Here is an 18,194-nt window from a genome sequence, read left to right on the forward strand (position 1 = left end):
TTTATGTAACATCCAGATACACATTGGGTGGAAATTCAAATAAAAAGCTCCCAACGACTGTGGCTGAACCAAAAGATTTTTCTCAGCCGCAGAAATTGGGGCGGTGGTGGCACCTGGGTGGGTCTGGGGGCTCTGGGAAGTCAGGGCCAGAGCCTTTGCCTCATGGTTGCAAGATGGTTGCAGCAGGTCCAGCCGCTGAATCCACATTCAAGGCACCACGACAGCGGCACCTGCCCTTTTTCCCAGGAAAGCGGTCGTCACTGGCACAGCACGGCGTCTCAGGCTGCCCCTGGGCACGACGCAGCCTGGGACGGGGACAGGCCTGCAGGGTTGGTTGGGGACAGGTGGACACTCCTTGGGCCGGGCACGTTGTCGGTCTGAACAAAACTGCTGGCGCGGCTGGCCCCCTGGCAGGTCCCTGCCAGCGGGGAGACCCCTCTGCCTTTTCCTTCTCCGACCACAGTGTGTTTCAGGGTCATTTTGTGCGGGTTGCCCGGGTGCGGCGCAGCGGCTGCCCCTCTTCCTCATGGTCGCTTGTCCTGCTCGTGGCCTTGAGCGGGGCCACCAGCAGTGCAGTGCCCCTGGCTGGCCTCTCTTCCCTCCTCCCACCCTCCCCCCCGCAGACCGGCGTCCTGGACGCACTGGACGCAGCCCCGGCCGCCCTGTGCTCATGCACTCCCGGCCCGGGCGCTGGGGGCCGGGCTCAGGCTCCCCCTGCCCCCTTCCCCTCCCCGTCTGAGGCATCCTTGGGAGTGCTCTTTCTTTAAAAAAAAAAAGGCTTTTAAAAGAAATCTTTTTATTTTAAAGAGAGGAGAAGGAAGGGGAGAGAGAGAAAGGGAGAGAAACATCGATCGGTCGCCTCCTGCACACGCCCTGACCAGGGGCCTGGCCCACAACCCAGGCCTCGGCCCCGACCGCGGTCAGACCAGGGGCCGTCTGGCTCTCGGGCCGGGGCCGATGGCCCACGCCGCCCACGCCCACTTCCTCCCGCACCCCGGTCTCCTCTTCTCCGGTTCGCGGCAACTCGGCCCACCTGCCGTCGGGCCCATGCCAGCTCTGGACCCTGGAACGCCTGTGGGTGGGCTGCAGGCTGCGGGCTGCGGGCGGTGCCCTGCCTTCCACAGGAGTTTCACGTCAGGAACCCACGAAACCTCGCCTCACGGCCGCGCTTCTGGGGTTGGGAAGCTCTTCTGCCCCCCGGGCTGCCCCCCAGGCTCCCCCGTTTCTCCCACGGACTCTCGGCCTGCTTCTCACTCACACCGAGGCCTCCGGGATGGTGCGGCCCGCAGGGCGGCCAGCCCGGCCCCGCTCCCGCCCCGGCCGGGCCCATCCCAGCCCAGCCCGCCGGTGGGCTGCCCTTCGGGGGTCTGCGGTGGTCAGAATCCGGCAGGTCACCTCGCCTGACATTTTTTCAAAGCCAAGTGACCTCTTTCAAAGGTTCAAGGTTCAATGTGGACCTTTCTTCTTCCACATACATTTTAAGGTGCAACCAGCTTCTCAAACAGCCAGAGGGAGCTTGGGCCGGGACTGGGCCGGGGGACCTGGCACAGCCGGCGACCTGCAGCCGCGGGACCCAGTCCCAGGGCCCTTGCCGGCTCTCCCGTCCCGAGGCCCCGCCCGTCCTGCCGTCCCTCCCTGCGAGGGCGCACAGACGGACACCGCACCCCCGGCCCGGGGCCTCCTCAGCCTCCCCGTCTCTTTGCTGAAAGGTGCTGGGTTTTCCCTGCTGCTCTGTAACTAATTTCTGTCCTCCTAGTGGTTACTCTAAGCGTCTCTTTCCCCACAAACGCGACCGCTCCCCTTTCTGCACCCAGGGGAACTTGGACAGCCTCCACCGTCACCCCTCAGGCCCCAGGCTGAGCGCACAGGGACCTCGTTTCGGCCCCTCGTTCTGTCCGGCCACAGGTGCCGCGGCCCGTCCGGGCGCTCGCAGGCGGGGAGGGTTGCTGGCTGCGGGGCTTCCCTCCGCTGCTTCCGCTCGTCTCCCCTCCGCGGTCCTCGAGGCAGATTCTCTTCTTCCCCCGCCCCCCCCCCCCCCCCGAATGCTGTCTTCAGCGACGGCACTCAAGTCCCGGCACCTGGAACCGTCTCTCAGGCCCTGACCCCGGAGAGACACGGACGGTGTCCGGCTGAGGACGGAGTGCCGGTGCCGGCCGGCACCCTGGGGCCAGGCCCGCCCACCCCTCCTCTCCTTTCCCTGCGTGCCGCTCCGGGGCGCCCGCCGTCCGGTCGCACGGTTTATTTGTGCAGAGGGTGAAGTCGGGGCTTGGGCACGGCCTTCAGCCCAGGGCCGCACTGCCGCGGGGTCCCGGGCAGTGCCAGCCGGGAGGGCGCCGGGTCGGTTGGAAGGGCCGCCCGCCCTCGGGATACGCGGCTGCCGAGCCCCTGGGATGTGCCGAGCGCAACCGAGAAACTGCGTGTTTGACTCCACTTTATTGTCACCGAGGGAAACGTGGACGGGGCCGGCCACGGCGGGCAGCACGCGGCCCCCACACGGGACAGGGCGGCACTGCGGTGTGGGGGCGGGCGGGCCCGCGAGGACGGCGGAGGGTGACAAGGTCCATGGAGACGGCAGCCAGGCCCCGGGCCGTGGAGGCCGACGTTATAAAACCAGGGTGGACACAGCGGTGCGGGCGCAGCGGGAGGCGGTGTTACCGGCGGTCAGAGGTCGACTCTTCGCAGAAAGTCTCTGAGGAGCCTGGGCCGGGCTCCCCTTCCGTCAGTGGCAACGCGACCTCAGGGGCCGCGGGGGCGGCCGGGGACAGGGCCTGCGCGCCGCGCTGAGGGTCCTGGCGTGGAGGCCTGAGCCCCCCCACCCGCTGCTTTGCTTTTTAGTGTGAGTCACCTGCAGACACTGGCACTGACGGGCCTAACGGACTAGGAAGCTGTGGGCTGTCAGGCTCCAGGTGCCGGGACGGACCCCGAGGGGGCTCCCTGCGCCCACGGGGCCCAGGCCACCTCCCTCCGCGAACACAGAGCAACGGACCGAGTGGTGCCGGCAACAGCAGCGCCTCTCAGTGGTGAGCGGCGGTACACACGGCAGGGATCACTCAGTGCCTTTTATTGCCATTGGGTTGTGGCCGTTGGTGTGGTGGTGGTGGTTTCAGGAGCAGCGGGCGGACTGGAAACCGTAGCCGGGAGGTTCTGTCGGCGAGGGAGCAGGCCGGGGCGCGCGGGGTCAGAACCTGACGAAGGTGGCGTCGATCTGCCGCACGCTGGGCAGCGCCAGCATCACCTTCCGCCGGTACTGCGGGTCCTTCTGCAGCGGGTTCCGCTCCAGGTACACCGTCTCCAGGCTCCTGGCGCCCTTCAGCTCGTCCAGGTCGCTCCAGCTCTCCAGGAGATTGTCGTTCATCTGGGGGCACACGCAAGCACCCAGACCACGTGTACACACCGGACAGACCCGGGCACACGCGGGCACACACGGGTGCGCGTTAGAAAAGCCTCCTCACCACACGGCAGCCCGTGCCCCCGTCTGGGCGTGCCCAGCGTGTCTCACACCGGCCGCCTGTGCCATCCACAGAAGTCCTTGCTCCCCGGGGAGCCGAAGGCTGCGTCCCGCTGTTTCCGTGTGAGCGGCAGGGAATGCCGTATGTGTGTTCACACGCGTCTGCCACCCCTCCCCCGGGACGCCGTGGTCCAGTGGCGGCTCTGCAGGGGCCTCTCTAGGGTAAGGGCGCCACCCACCGCGGCCTGCGTCCTCAGCTGTGGGCAGGGCGGCACCGCCTGCCTCCAGGCTGCTGTGACCACGCGTCAGCCGCCTGCTCGCTGCACGGGGGGCTCTGCCCGTGCTGGTGGGCTGTCCGGGGGCCCGAGAGACTGCGTTTCTGTGTCCCAGGCCCAGGGGCTGCTCTGCCTCTAGCCGTCACCCACCTGTCTGCCTCCCGGGGAGCCGGGGTACGCAGGTGGCCCCTGTGTCCCATGCGCTGTCCCTTGGCTGGGCACACAGAGGGGCCCACACCTCAGGAACCTGACCTCAGTGACCGCCCCACCCCTGCCGGGCACAGGTCCTGTCTCCGTGGTTGGTTTCTCTGCGTGCTTCCCTGGCCCCCCCAGAGCCGCATCCCCCGAGTTCGACCCACCCTCAGGGGGGCTGCCCATCCGGTGCAGCCCCCCCGTACCACCTCGCCGTCCGTCTCTGGCGCCCTGTCAGACACGACCCAGGATCCAGTGCTATCAATAAGGGTTAGGGGACATTCCCACATTCCCACCGTGGGCCACCTGTGCTGTCAGGACGCTCGGACAGGGCGCCAGCAGGGCCCACAGCCTGGCCGGGCGAGGCAGAGCCGGCCCTTCGACTCTGCACGTGTCTGGGACCGGAGCCGACGCAGCGAGGACGGCGCCTGCTCACGGAGCCGCAGGGCGGGGCTGACGGGCGGCCACCCCGGGACGCCTGCCCGAAGAGCCCCGGGGAGCCCCACAGGGAGCCCCGGGGACGACTCGGCCGTGGGCGTGTGGCCCGCTGGGGGTCTCCAGACCGACACCTGCCTCTCCCCCGACGGACTCCCTAAGACACACCTGTAGCCACCAGGTGCCTGAGAACACCCACCCGTCCCCGGCACTGTGGCCCGCCGGTCCCGTGCCTGCTCGCAGGTCTGCCCGGGCACAGGCCCAAGCTCTCGGCCACGGGCACCGCCGCCACCCGGGGCTCACAGACGCCGGCTGGGGCTGGTCTGCCCCCGGGTGCAGGGGCCGGAGATGTGTATTTTCAACAAGGTCCCGAGGACGCCCCCCCACAGGCCCCCAGCCCCCCTACACACCCACCTCAGCCTGCACCCCACCACCCCGTCCGCCCAGCAGTCCACTCACCCACCCCAGTGGGGTCTCCACTCACCCAGAATTCCTGCAGCTCTGTTAGATGGCTGATATTCTCAATCTTTTTGATTCTGTTTGCCGCAATGTCCAACATTGTGAGTTTGTTCTAAAAAAAAGGAAATAAAGTTTGTCCCGCATTACCTCAGGTCAGTGGTCACGGGGCAGCCATGGTCTGGGCTCGGAGCTGCGGGCCCGCACCCCCACTGCCCCCACTGCCCCCACTGCCCTCACAGAACAGGGCCGTGCGGCAGGGGCCCCGGCTCGCAGCCCCGTGTGCCCGCGTCACGGGGGTCTCACGCTGGTCTGTGAGACCCGACCCCTGGCCCCCAGAGACCCGTCCGCAGGGACGCAGGGAGGGCAGCCCTGGTGTGACGGTGACTCTCCTGCAGTGACCCCCCCCCCCGGGACGCACATGACAGGCTTGTGTTTCATTTTTCATTTAGGGACGAGGTGCCCGGGCCGGTCCAGGGTCGGAGCTTGCGCAGACGTGGGTGGGGGTGGCGGGAGGTGGCCAGGAGGAGGGAGAACGCACAGCCGATGGGGGGGGGGGGTGGCGAGGGGCTTAAGCCCGGCACACGCGGTTGGGGACGCACCAGCTCCGAGGGCCAGCGCAGCACTGGGGTGCTTTGACACGGGCCTGCCGCCCCGGCCGGCGTGGCTCAATGGACTGAGTGCCCGCCTGCGAACCGAAGGCCGCCGGTTCAATCCCCAGTCAGGGCACACGCCTGGGCTGCGGGCCAGGTCCCCGGCTGGCCGTGTGCAAGAGGCAACTGGTTGAGGCATCTCTCGCACGTCGATGTTGCCCTCCTTTTCTCCCGCCCTTCCCCTTGCCCTAAAAGCAAATACCTAAAGCAGGCCCTGCTGAGGTCTAGCCCAACCCATCAGCGCAGCCCAGACCAGGGTGGCCACTCAGGGGTCGGCCCACAGCCCGGGCCGCGCGCTGCCGTGCCTCTGCCTTCGCTGCGCCTGCGCCGGGCGAAGGGGGAGCTGAAGGTGTCAGCCGAAATCCCCGCCCCGTCCCCCCAACCCACGCCAGCAGCCAGCAGCTGCACCGACCCGGAAGGGCTCTGGCCCTCGTGTCCGGCACCTGGTGTGCCCGGCCCCACCGCCCACGTGCCCCGGCCAACCCAGCCCCCGCCCCTCCGGGGGCCACAGTGTGCGGGGGGGGGGGGGGGGAGGGGGGCTCTGCATGCACTCGGCGCTCACGCTGGCTTCACTCGTGTCCTTAGCCCGGCGCGTGCCTGCAGCGCTCAGGGGGTGCCACAGCCGACGGGGGCCCGAGCATGGCCTGTGGGCGGCCCTTGGGCGCAGGGCAGGGCTCTCCAGCCCTCTGCCTGCACTGGGGGCTCCTCCACATAGACACCCAGAGACCTGACCTCTGGTGCGGGCGCAGGGGCTCAGCAGCAGGGAGGGGCGCTGGCTGCCAGGGCCCCCCTGAAACTCTGCTGGAGCACAGAAACTCGGTGGGGTCCTCAGCCCCTTTTCTGGGGAGCTGGGCAGTGTTCCGAAAGCTCAGCTGTGCCCAGTACAGAGGGACGTGGGCAGAGCAGGCCCCAGAGGCCCCGACCTCCACCAGGGGGCCCCAGTGCCCGGAGCAGGGGAGCACGAGGTGTGGGGGGGCCGGGGTTTGCCGTTCAGGGAGAAGGTCCTGACGGCCTCACTTGCTCCCACAAAAGTGGAGGCCAGGCAGGTGAGGGGCTCACACTCAGCACAGCCGCGTGTCCGGCCTCCGGCTGACCAGGCCCCAAAGGCAGTCACGTGGTCAGGGCAGACGCGTGGCCTTAATGACCGCCAGAGCCACAGCTGCGTGTTTCTGCTCCGTTTCCAAGGCCTGGGGTCTCAGCACCGGGGGTGGGGGTGAGGCACGCCGCTCCCCTCGGGCGTGGGCCGCGCTGCCCAGGCCTCCCGGGAGCGCAGCCTGCCCACGGCCCCGCCCACAGCCCCCGCAGGACCGGGCCTCACTACAGGGGGAGGGGCCGCCCCACCGGCAAAGCCCAGCTTCCCAGATGGTGTGAGCATGTCGGGGACGTGACAGTCAGGACGTGGTCTCCCCTGGCAGCACTCGCGGTGATGGGCCCGGGCGCTGCGGCAAAGGCCAGAGGAGCCCTTTCTGCCGGGGTAGCCGCTGTGGCAGCAGGGACCGGTCAGGCCGCCGGCAGGCGAGCAGGGCGGAGGGCGGCCGGGAGCCCAGAGCGAGGACAGCGCCTCCTCCGCCGCAGGAGGGCCACCCTGGGGAGGGCCGCTGCCCGCAGGCAGCCCCGAGGGCGAGGGCCGCTGGGGGCGGGGCTCTGGCGCAGCCGCCCGGGGCTGAGCGGGATTGGTCCTGGGGCGGAGGGGGCGTGGCCCGGCCTGGGGCGGGGGGGGGGGGTGGGGGAGGGGAGCAAGAGGAGGCGGGGGCGCAGGGGGCCTTACGTTGTTCTCCAGGCCCTCGATGACCTCGATGCCGTTGTGGCTGAGGTACAGCTCCCGCAGGTTCACCAGGCTCTGCAGGCCCTCGATCTTGGTCAGCCGGTTGCTCTGGGGGGAGAGCGGCAGCCGTCAGGTTGGGGGGGCACAAGGGGAAACCGCGCTGGGGACGGGGTCCTCTCGTTGGCATTGCACTCGAAGGGGCTAGACCGGGGCTTCCGGAGGGAGGGGAGGGAGAGGGGGGCCAGCGCTTGCAGCCTGCTGCCCCGGCTGCAGGGTGTTCCGCAGAGGAGCTGGGTGGTTTCAGACGCGCGTGTGTCCCGGGGAGCGTCGTCGCCTCAGTTAACTCAGAGGCTCGAGCGGCAGAACCACCGGGCGCTTCGCAGCAGGCGCTCGTTTCTTCCAGGGCACGTGTGGCTCCCCGTGAAGGGGCAGGCGCCCCCGCCCGCCTCCGGGTCTGGTCCCACCCGCCCTGGCTCCCACCGAGGGAGGTCCCGCGGCCTGGCGACACCCGGTGCGGCCCCATTCCCCAGGGCAGGGCTGCGCTCCGCAGGACGGCGGATGCAGGAGGACTCACAGACGCACTGGGAGCGCCTGGAACCCACCCTCCCCCCTGGGCTGCGCCCTGGCCCACCCGCCAGCTGGGCCTCCCACCGGGACACGGCGGGGAGGCCAGTCCGACGCGGGCACGGGCAGGGGCGCGTGCACACGTGAGAGCTACCGCTCTGGCCCCCCTGCTGAGGCTCAGGCTGGCCGCGGGCCCAGCGGGAGAGGGCGGGGCGGCTGAGGAGCGGGCCTGCTGCGGGGGCGGGGGGGGGGGCGGCGGGGAGGAGGCAGTGGGGCGCACGAAGCCGGACCGAACCTGCATGCTGAGGACTCTCAGGTTGGAGAGTGCGTCCAGGTTCTGGAGTTTAGTGATCTTGTTTTTCCCCAGGAACAGACTCTCCAGACTGGTTAACGTGTCGATGTTCTCGATGGCCTGTGGGGAAGACAGAGCATCAGACGGCTCGGTGCGGCCACCCAGCTCACGCAGGGGAGGGGACAGCGCACTCTGGACTGGGCCTTGGGGTGTCAGGCAAGTCACCGCTGGTACACTCTGGAGACGGCCCGGGACTCGCGCTGGAAGGCACAGAACGGAAATAACGAGTCTCGGGCTCCCTCCCGCCCTCCGGGGCGCTGGGGACAGACAGGCAGGGGACCCTCGGACTGGGTCTGGCGGTCCTCCCAGGTCTGCCTCAGCGCCAGCGCCAGCCTCTGTGAGGTCTGCCGCAGTGCGTTCCCCAGAGCCTCCGTCTCCCCGGAAGCGCCGCCCACGCAGGGTGGTCCCGTACCCCTCCTTCCTTGTCGCCCCCCCCCCCGGGGTCCTGCGCCCCGCTGTGTGGGCACGGCAGGGGGTTTAACGACATGCACGAACTCGGTCTCTTTCCTGCCTCTGTGTCCGCTGCTCTCTCAGAAGGAGTTAGCCGTGACCTTCTCGACAGACACGACACAGCGCAAGCAGGCGCGTGCTGACTCGGCCGGGCCCCAGCAGACGCACGTGGTGCAGCCCGCCCACCCGGCACGGCGGGGCCGGGGTGGGCGGGGTCTAGGAGGATGGATGTTCGAGGGGGTGCCCGTAACCGCCCGCCTGCCGTGACCTGTGACGAGCCCTGCTTCTCTCGGTCACGTGCCCCAGAGACACCCCATCGAACACCGACGCCTGGCTGCCCTCTAGCTCTGGGTGTGCGGCTCTGCTGTCTGGCCACGCCACCACTGAAGGTGCCGGCAGGGGCCCCGGCCAGAACCGCCTCTGTGGTCTGTGTCCTGCCCAGCTCTCAGGGGCCCGAGAGTCCAGCTCCCAAGCCGGACTGACCGCCGTCCACTGAAAACTCCCAAAGCCACATGCAGGCCGGCCAAAGGGGACCAGGGGCTCTGGCTGGCCGTGGCCTCACCTCTGCCCTGCAGAGCCCCCCTCTTCTTTGCTGGCTACCCCCCCCCCAACTCCGGCCGACGTCTGTCTTTCCGGGGGCGTTCCCAGGGCTCCTCCCCGCGCCCAGGCCGCGCCCGCACCTACCCGGATGCGGTTGGACCCCAGCTCCAGCATCTGCAGCTGCTGCAAGCTGCTGAGGTTCTCGATCTTACTGATCTTGTTGTTGACCAGGAAGAGTTTCTTCAGTTGTGTCAGCTTGTCCACCCCCTCGATGTTTCTTAGGAGGTTAAAAGAGATATCTAGAATCCTGGAACAAGTAAAGCACACATTTTTTAACGAGCACAGGATGCACAGATCTCCACAGGGCCCCACCCAGCCCCCAGGACCACCCTGAGGGCAGGGACCAGCCAGCAGCCCCCGCCCACGGCCACCTCTCAGGTCGGGACTAGCTGGGCTGCTGCCACTTCTGGAGCCAGGGGCGGGCAGGACCCAGGGACGGGCAGGACCCAGGGACGGGCAGGACCCAGGGGCGGGCAGGACCCAGGTGGCCTCTCCAGGACTGCACAGGGCACAGGTTCTGGGGGCCCGGACAGCTCCCCGGCCGTCCCTGGGTCTCGGGACTCACTCCAGCTCTGTCAGCGTGTCCAGGTTCTCGATCTTCCTGATCTGGTTGTCATAGAGGTCCAGCTCTCGCAGGCTCTGCAGCTCCTCCAGGTTCTCAATGCACTTGATCAGGTTTTGACGGAGACAGAGCGTCTGGGGGCGGGAAAAGGACACTTGACGTGCGCAACGAGGGGGGTGGCCGTGGGAAGGGCCAGCTCTGTGTTACAGGGCGCGGGGAAGCCTCGGCGGGGGGATGTGGTTTCCACTGTCCTGATGTCTTCCAGAAAGGGGCCGACCCGGGGCGCTGGCAGACACCCACAGGGAGGCTGCAGGCCGGCTGGCACGGAGCAGGCCTGCTCGGGGAGGGAGACCTCGGTCAGGTGGGCCGCCGTGTGCTGTTTCCCGGCAGAGGGAAGCCTTGGGCTCCGTTTTGGAAACCAAGCAGAACTCGGGCGGGGCGGGGCGGGGCCTGCCCAGGTCGGTGTGTGCGCAGCGGCCGGCGGCCGGGAACGGAGGCTCCTCGCGCAGCAGCAGGGGTCTGAGCCGCCGCCTGCACCGCTCTGCACACCTGCCACATCCACGCCGCAGCCGCTCGACAGTGGCCGCCGACGGAGGCCAGCAGGGCTGCGACGGACTCGGGACCGAGGCTCCCCCGTGCCCACGGTCTGCGCCTGCCGCTGGCGGGGGTGGGGGCGGGGGCTCTGGACTGTCAGCCGCCTCTCACCTTCACCTTCTTCAGGACCTCGAAGCCTTCGATCTTCCCGATGCGGTAGTGATTCAGGTCGACGTCCTGAAACAGAGGGAGGTCGGGCCAGCTGCAGGGATGTGCCCGGGCCCTGCTTCCTTCCTAGAACAGGAGCTACGGGCGGGCGGGGTGGGGGGGCCTGCTGGGGGTGGAGGTGGGGGTGCGGGAGAACTAGCAAGCCAGCACCCCACGGGAGCCTGCAGGGACAGGTGACAGTGACGTGAGGTGACCTCCGAGATGCCGTGGGTCTGGCCATGACTCGCTGTCACTCTGTCTAGAACTAACCCTCTGAATGAGGGGCGGGCGGGCCCTTCCTCTCACCGCCGGCCCCCCCTGAGCACAAACACCCCACGAGGAGATGCACTGACCGCGGCCCTGTTGGCGCCCCCCAGGGGGTCATGCAGGGGTGCTCTGCCCTGCCCGGCGGTCGCCGCAAGCCCTGCGTCGTGACTGCCTTTTGGATGGGGTCGTGGGGGCCCCACACTCGCAGTGGGGTCACTGGACCCGTGCGGTTTATGACTCAAAGGTGCCTCACTTGCCACAACGGCTAAACAGATAGGGGATTTCGATCACCGTTACTAAAAACAGCAAGAACCCAAGGAACCTGACCCGGCCAAGGGAGGTTCAGACACCTCTTCTCAGGGATCGCTTACTCATCGGCGCCTTCCCCAAAGACACCCTATGGCAGCGTGGTCTGTCACCACGCCCCCTGGGGCGGGGCGGGGCAGGTGGCCTTACCTCGGCGTCTCTGTCCAGTTGGATGGTTTCCATGTCCACGGGCAGCTCTTGTCCTGGAAAAGTGAGAGGGGGACAGAGAGCCCTTTCCGAGCCCCCGCGTGCAGGAGGCGGCGGCCTGGCCCGGGGGCGGGGCGAGCTGGCACGCAGGCTGCCTGCCTCGGAGCCTGGGGCCCACTGACAGGCAGCGCCTGGAGGGTCCGGGTGCCACGGGGGGCCAACCAACACCCCGCGCCAACAGGGGTGGCCTTCCTGCCATTCTGAGCTCCCTGCGTTCAGCCACCAGCAAAGGTCTCCAAACTTCCACCTGCACTGCTGGGCGTCCCGAGAAAGGACATGACAGCAAAAAGAAGGGGGGAGGCCGCCGGCCAACCACTTCTGGTGACACCCAGAGCTGCGTAGTCGGCAGCAGCCGGCACCCCAGTTTGCGGCAATAAATCAGGCCGTTTGAGTGTGGACCTCGGTGGGCAAATCAGATGTTCGAGGATGTGTCTTTTGTTGCTCTGGAGAGAGGCCCTGCAAACAATGGTCTCTGCAAAGAGCAGAACAGGACGGAACATGGCTCGGCAGGCAGGCTCAGCCTGCTGAATAATTCAGCTGCACTTCTCGCCTGGGAGGCTGGGGGCTGGTTCCGGCAGAGCACCTCCGCCCAGCAGGCCTGGCCTCGGGCTCCTGGGGCACCCAGAGCCTGAGAAGGCTGCAGGCGCCACTCCCTTCCTCCCACCCGAGTCTGCTGAAGCATTTATGTCTAAGGGGGTTAAACTCTTAACACAAGCAACAGTAATTCCTTGGTGTCACCAACTGTCTTCAGATTTCTCCTCCCATGGAGTGAGTTCTGCTTGAATTAGGGTCCAAAGGTCATATATCGGGGCTGGATGGTCCCAGAAACTTTTTGGGTCTGCCTGGCTCACGGCACTTCTCTGGGCTGGAGCACGGCCCTGCCCTCGGCTCCACGTCCTGTGAGCTGGCCGTCACCTCCTTGCCTGGCTCCCACGGCCGCCCCTTCCCTACACAAGACTGCGTTTGCTTCTGCAGAGCAGTGGGCCAGCAGCCCGCATGCCGGTCAGCCCGGCCCCTGTACTGGAGGCCTTGGGGGCGCCCCTGACGTAGGCCCTGCTGAGTAAGGGGGTGCTGGCCCCGCTAGAGCTGCGTCCACTTCCCGGCCTTCTCATTGTGCCTTTTCCACAACCGTTGACAGCTGCTAGGTTTTTTAAAAATGGCATTTATGGTTTATCCCTAACTTTATGGGATATCACCAACCTAAGAATTAGATAAAAGAAGCTGGGCAAAGCCAAGAGACACACCCAAGCTACTTGCCCCTCCCCCAACAGCCTAAGTTCAACACCAGGACCCAGGAGGCTGCGGTGACACAGGCTTCGTGGTGAAGGCCGGGCGCCCGGCCATTCAGTGACCAAACCAAGACACTCTGGTGAGAGGGGCACCGCGGGCGATCACGCTGGGCCCTCAGGTGGAAACTGGGGCTGTCCCGGGCTCCCCGAGACGTGTGGTCACAGGGCTCAGAGGGGTTGTGTCTGTAACCTGTCCAGCACAGGACAGCCCCCAAAGGTCGGCTTAACCTTTGAAACAAAGTTACCAGCCTAGAACATCTTTCCGAATGAACTATGCAGCGATCATATTTTTTGATATCTCAGGGAAAATAAAAAGGAACAAGTGATACGCTTGAATGACTTTATTTGAACTTGAGACTTAAATACAGGCAGGTGCGGGTCCTGGCTCCTCTAAGTAAGGCCTTAAGTGTTCCCAGAGAACTTCGCCGTACCGAGCATCCTGGAGGGAGGGGTGCTGGTCCGGACAACGGGGTTCCGGCGCAGCCGTCCCACCTTGGAGCCGCGCGCCCTTGGGCGAGTCGGACCGAGCCCGCGCCCACAGCCAGGGGAGGAAGCCCACGACAGGGCTCTGCCCACCCTCCGGCCCCACACAAGCAGCAGGGACACCTGCTCGGGGACAGGCGGCACTCCCACCTGCTCGGTGTCCCGGGCCTATGTCAGGCAACCCTGGGAGCCCCACCCGTCACACCCGGCAGTCACCCCGCCCACGCCCCCTCAGAAGCACAACTCTGCAGTTCCGGAAGGTGCCTGCTGCTTTTGTGGTACTCTCCTTTGCCTTACAGTTAGGTTGCCATGGCTACCAGCCACCTTCATTGGAACAGAGAGCAGAGCGGTGGTTCGTAAATTTGTTATTTTTGGCCCTGGCTGGTGAGGCTCAGTAGGTTGAGCACTGGCCTGCGAACCAAAGGGTCACCAGTTCGATTCCCAGTCAGGGCACATGCCTGGGCTGCAGGCCAGGTCCCCAGTAGGGGGTGTGTGAGAGGCAAACACACCTTGATGTTTCTCTCCCTCTCTCCCTCCCTTCCCTTCCGTCTAAAAATGAATAAATAAGATCTTAAGAAAAATAAACTTGTCATGTTTATTATTAAAAGGGTAATAACGTATGATTGCTGCCTTACACATCCATACGCTATGTGTACATCTGGGAGTGCAGGAGGCACCGGACCCTCACCAGCGTGCTGTGCGGAGACGCCTCCCACAGCAGTGTGACGGGTCCCCTCCGAAGCAGTGAACCTGAATGTTACTCTCTAAGTAAGAACAGGATCTCAACAGGCACAGTCTGGAAATCTGCTTTTTCATTGAATAGTGTATCTGGGACAGCTTTCTCTTTGTTGACAGGTTTCTACTCTCGCTCCTTTCAAAGGAAATCAGCTTTCTGAGCAACAAACAAACGGGCTGAGGTCACGGGCAAAGGCCGCCCCCCCACGCTGGGGCTCATTTCCCTTCATCTCCAGTTCATTTTGCTGTCCTTGTCACCCACGGAAACAACAGGAGGCCACTGGGGCACTTTCCACGGGAAATGACTTTCCCGACACCTAGGCAATTAAGAGGGCCGTCCCAGGCCGTGACATCGGCAAAGAGGAACTCGGAAGTGACTGCTCCAGGGCGTGAAACGCGCAGCTCGGAAGGCAGCCGGCGCCCGTGTGGCGGGCAGCGGAGCACAGTGGGCGGCCGAGACGCTACCACGGCGGTGCCCGCTCCCTGAACACTCGGTTGGCGAGCGCGGTTCTGGTTCTGTCCCAGACGACACACTAGCCCCGGTGCCACGATCTGCGTTCGCCTCCGGTGCGGCACGGCACTGCACCCTGCCCGCAGGCGCCCTCAGAGGGGCGGCTGGCGAGGGGGCGCGGCAGCCTGGACCGGGCTCCCGGCCCACGGAGGGCCTCTGTGGCTGCGCCCCGCACGCGGTCCCCCCAGGACGACACACGCCACCACCTCGGGAAGGGGGCACAGATCACGGGCAGTGCTGACCGCCCCCACCCCTCCAGCGACCACGGGGTTAACAGGGCCTGGTACCTTCTGGGTCCGCTTCCCCCCGCTCCGGGCCGTCCTTCAGGCTGTGCTCGCTGAGGTCCGCCACCACGCCGCCGCTCGGCTTCTTCCCCTCCTCGTCGCCCGACTCCTCAGACTCGACCCGCCTGTCAACTGAACCGCACAGACCGGTGAGGGTTCCCACCCAGGACGCACGGCAGACTGCGCCCGGTTGTAAGTGGGCACGACTTCATGTAACACAGGAACCGGGTGCAGTTCAACGACCATCTGAGTGTCTTCCATGTCCCAGGCGCCATCTGTCCAGTGGCAGGAGCACTGGGCGAGGGGCGGGGCGGGGCAGGGAGGCCACACAGGCGTGAGGGTGAGGTCCCATGATTCCTGCCCTCGAGGCGCTCCTGAAGAGTCGCCAGGGGTCCTGCAGGCCCTGGATGCGGTGACTGCGTGCCCTGAGGCTGACGCGGAGTGTGAAGTCTGGAGAGCCGCGCGAGGGGACCACTGTGGCCCTTCCACCACATACTTTCTTCCATGCTCCACTGCCCACCTGGCCAGGAAAACCAGCCCAGTTCACAGGCCCACATCCTGAAAGAAATCAAGACTAACTCAAATCAGACTGGGCGGGAGCGCTAATGAAGACGGAGAAGACGGCCAGCAGTGCTCGCAGCCCCACGTGAGGGTCGTGGGCGCTGGCCCTCAGGACACAGTGATGCCAGCCAGCCCAGAGCTTTGAGGGGCTGGGAAACAGATCGTTTTTGAACTGATAAACACGGCAATGATTAAATGTGGCCGACTGGTGAAAGTTCAATGGCGAAACTGTCCAACAATGTTCCTTTCCCCTAACCCTTTTCTTGACCTCTTTCAGGAGTCTGCCTGGAAGCCCCGAAGCACCAACAACCGGCGTGCAGCCACCACCCCCACCGAAAGGTGCCTCGCTCCGGGCTCCAGCTTATCCGCCGAGGCGAGGAAGGGCCCTTGCCTCTTTGTGTCTCCCACCGGGCTGGCGGGGCGGATGGGGGGGCGGTGTCCGGGAAAGGCCTGCTGGATGAAGTGCGTCCTTATGAAGTCCACCTCCCACTCTCCAGCTGGCTCCTCCTCCCCGCCCCAGCGACCGCCCAGGGCTCTGGCCAGGCCTCCCGACCGGCCTCTCCGTGGCGTGTGCTGACCCTGTCTCTTCTCCACTGCCACAGAGTCCGATCTGATTCTAAAATCTAAATCTCGTCTTTGGTTCCAAAACCTTCTGGAATGCCAACGGCCCCTCCTGACTCTGCATCTTGCTCCCAGAGGCCCAGTTTGGCAGGTAACTTCCTTGTCCAAGCCTCAGCCTCCAAATCTGCAGAAGGGACCTGGCACAGTCACTGCGTCTTAAAGTTGCTCAGAATTACATTAGAAAAGGCACAAAAGCAGTTAGCTTTTAGTCAATAAAAGCAGTAGACACATAATAAGTTAATTACAAGTATCCCCTGCTTCCCGGAAGTTCACTTTATGCTGCGTTATTTTTAAGAGGGAACTACATTAGTACCCGTTTACACTAATGAAAAAGCTCCAAGAAGGATTTTCTGTTTCACAAAAAAAAATGTGAAGAGCAAGAACGGCGTCCCTGCTTTGCAGTGAGCCCCAGCAGGCCGTGCGCACCCCGGTCAGAGTGGCCGCACCAGGCGCCTCCCACAGGGACCACACCCAGCGTCTCGGCATCAAGCCACCAGGGCTCTGAGCTGGGAGCGTCATCCTGGTTGTGTGCATCCATTAGCGAGATGTGCCCCAAGCTAACCGCTTCTTCGCTTCACGCTAATTTGGCTCTGGAAGGTTTCTCAGGCTCGTTCCACTTTCCTAGAGCGAGGCAAACCTGCACTGTGAGGTCAAGGCTAAGGGAGAGCGAGTTCAGCTGGGCCGTGGTCTGGTTCAGCTCAGGCCCGGGCAGGAGGGGCTTAGTTAAGGAAGGGTGGCCCGAGGGACCCCTGGGGCTCCGTCCTGAGGACCGGAGAGTCTGGAGCACGGGTCGGAGGATCAGCACGTAAGGTGACTTAGGGGCACTGCAAACAATGGACTAGCTCAAGGTACTGGCAGTGGGAATGGAAGGGATTTGAAAATTTGGAGATCTTATGGAAGCAGAAGGGTCAGAGCTTGTGGATGAGCTGGAGAGGTAGGAGCAGGAGAGAAAAATGCCTGGGTCTCGTACTCGTCCTTTGCCCAGACATGGACCTGGGTGGGCGAGGGGTGGAGGAGGGAAAGGGGGATAAGAAGGGGCACTTCCTTGCTTAAAAAGATCCAAGGGTCCCCAAATCCAAGAGGTTCAAGAACGTCCCCGCCACAACCTTCTCTTGCCAGCTTCCCTGGTCCCTGCCACTCTCAACCAAAGTGACTGTCACCCTTGGTCAAACTCTCCTCCAGACAGGCCACGTTCACACCCTTTGCCTTTCACTAGGTGGATTCCTTCGCCAGAAGTGACCTTTGATCTTTCCCCGACTCTATCTCCGACCTAGCTGCACCTTTAAGTGTCAACCTGGAGCTGGCTCTGGTCAGGCAGCCATCACTCCCCCACCCCAGGGCTCTTCCTTCCCGCCCCCGCCCCTGCTCCCTTCTTCCCGAGCCGTGACACGCGAGCCCCGTGTTCTCCAGGAAACCAGCTCAGGCGCCCTCGGGAATGGCTGGCTCTCCAACTGGGGGCGAGCCTGTGTGCACGTGTGCACACAGCCTCACGCACAGATCTGCTCACCATCTTTCTCAACAAAGTGAAAGAGCCGAATCTGGTCTTTGCAGAACTGTGATAACTTTACAAACTGGCCCCGGTGGTCTCTACCAAGCCCTCGGCCGCTTGTCACCCTTCCCCACAGTCCGTCTGCTTTCGAGAGGATCCTTCTCTGCGGCGGCCACGCTCCCCTATGAGCCCCCCACTAGCCAAGTGCCCGGGGATCGACCCGCGGGTCAGGTCGGAGGGTCAGGGCGAGTCTCCAAGCAGCAGGTGGACGCCGGGGCGGCGCTACCACCGCGCCTTCAGCCCCCACCCCTGGGCGCCGCTCTCCGCGCGGCCAGCGCCCCCCGGGCTACCGCGCCCTCCGGGCAGCCCCCGCCCCTCCGAGCCGGCCGGCAGCTGTCAGGGGCCGCGCGCGGGGCCTGGGCCCCGACCAGAGGCGGAAGCCCCCGTTTCTCTCGGGCAAGGCCGCTGCGGACCGCCGCCCCCCGCCCGCCGGGGCCTCTGACCGCCGTCCCGCGGGGCTGCTCACCCTCCATCATCTCCTGCGACAGTTGCTGACCCGCGCCGCGCTCCGCCGCCATGTCCGCTGCTTTTTCCCCTTTCCGGAATCTGTCGCCTCAGGTCTCTCAGCCAATCAGGACTCCCAACCTAGACCGCGCCCAGCCAATGGAATCCCAGCGCAGGGGAGGCTGAACCTCAAGCGCTTGCACGGCCCCAGCGCCTCATGGGAGTTGTAGTTCATCCCTGAGGCTGTTCGCCTCACCTCCCCCGGGCAGGTAATTTAAGAACGTCTGGAGGCGTCAGGAGGCGAGGAACGGAGAAGGCAGGGAGTGGCAGGGTGGAAACACGCAGCCACGGAGAGAAAAAACTGGGAGATGCGCTGGCTCGTAGCGGGTCTCTGCGTGGGGCTGCAATATGCGGGCCTCCGGGCCTCACCGGCCGCTTCTGCAA

The 18,194-nt window shown here is 65.4% G+C and overlaps 1 protein-coding gene across 1 annotated transcript; it reads right to left on the reverse strand.

Moving 5' to 3' along the window:
- Window positions 1-2,418: 2,418 nt before the first annotated feature.
- PPP1R7 (protein phosphatase 1 regulatory subunit 7) lies at window positions 2,419-17,950 on the reverse strand. Its single transcript, XM_045845818.1, has 10 exons — window positions 17,773-17,950; window positions 14,579-14,707; window positions 11,217-11,269; window positions 10,458-10,523; window positions 9,756-9,886; window positions 9,275-9,437; window positions 8,084-8,200; window positions 7,228-7,332; window positions 4,835-4,921; window positions 2,419-3,355 (listed from the first exon to the last, which is right to left on the reverse strand). The coding sequence occupies exons 1-10, from the start codon at window positions 17,822-17,824 to the stop codon at window positions 3,179-3,181; spliced, it is 1,080 nt and encodes a 359-aa protein (XP_045701774.1). The 5' UTR covers window positions 17,825-17,950; the 3' UTR covers window positions 2,419-3,178.
- Window positions 17,951-18,194: the final 244 nt, after the last annotated feature.

This window comes from Phyllostomus hastatus, unplaced genomic scaffold (genome assembly GCF_019186645.2).
Source record: "Phyllostomus hastatus isolate PE091 unplaced genomic scaffold, TTU_PhHast_1.1 phas_contig_477, whole genome shotgun sequence".
Classification (NCBI taxonomy): Eukaryota; Metazoa; Chordata; class Mammalia; order Chiroptera; family Phyllostomidae; genus Phyllostomus; species Phyllostomus hastatus.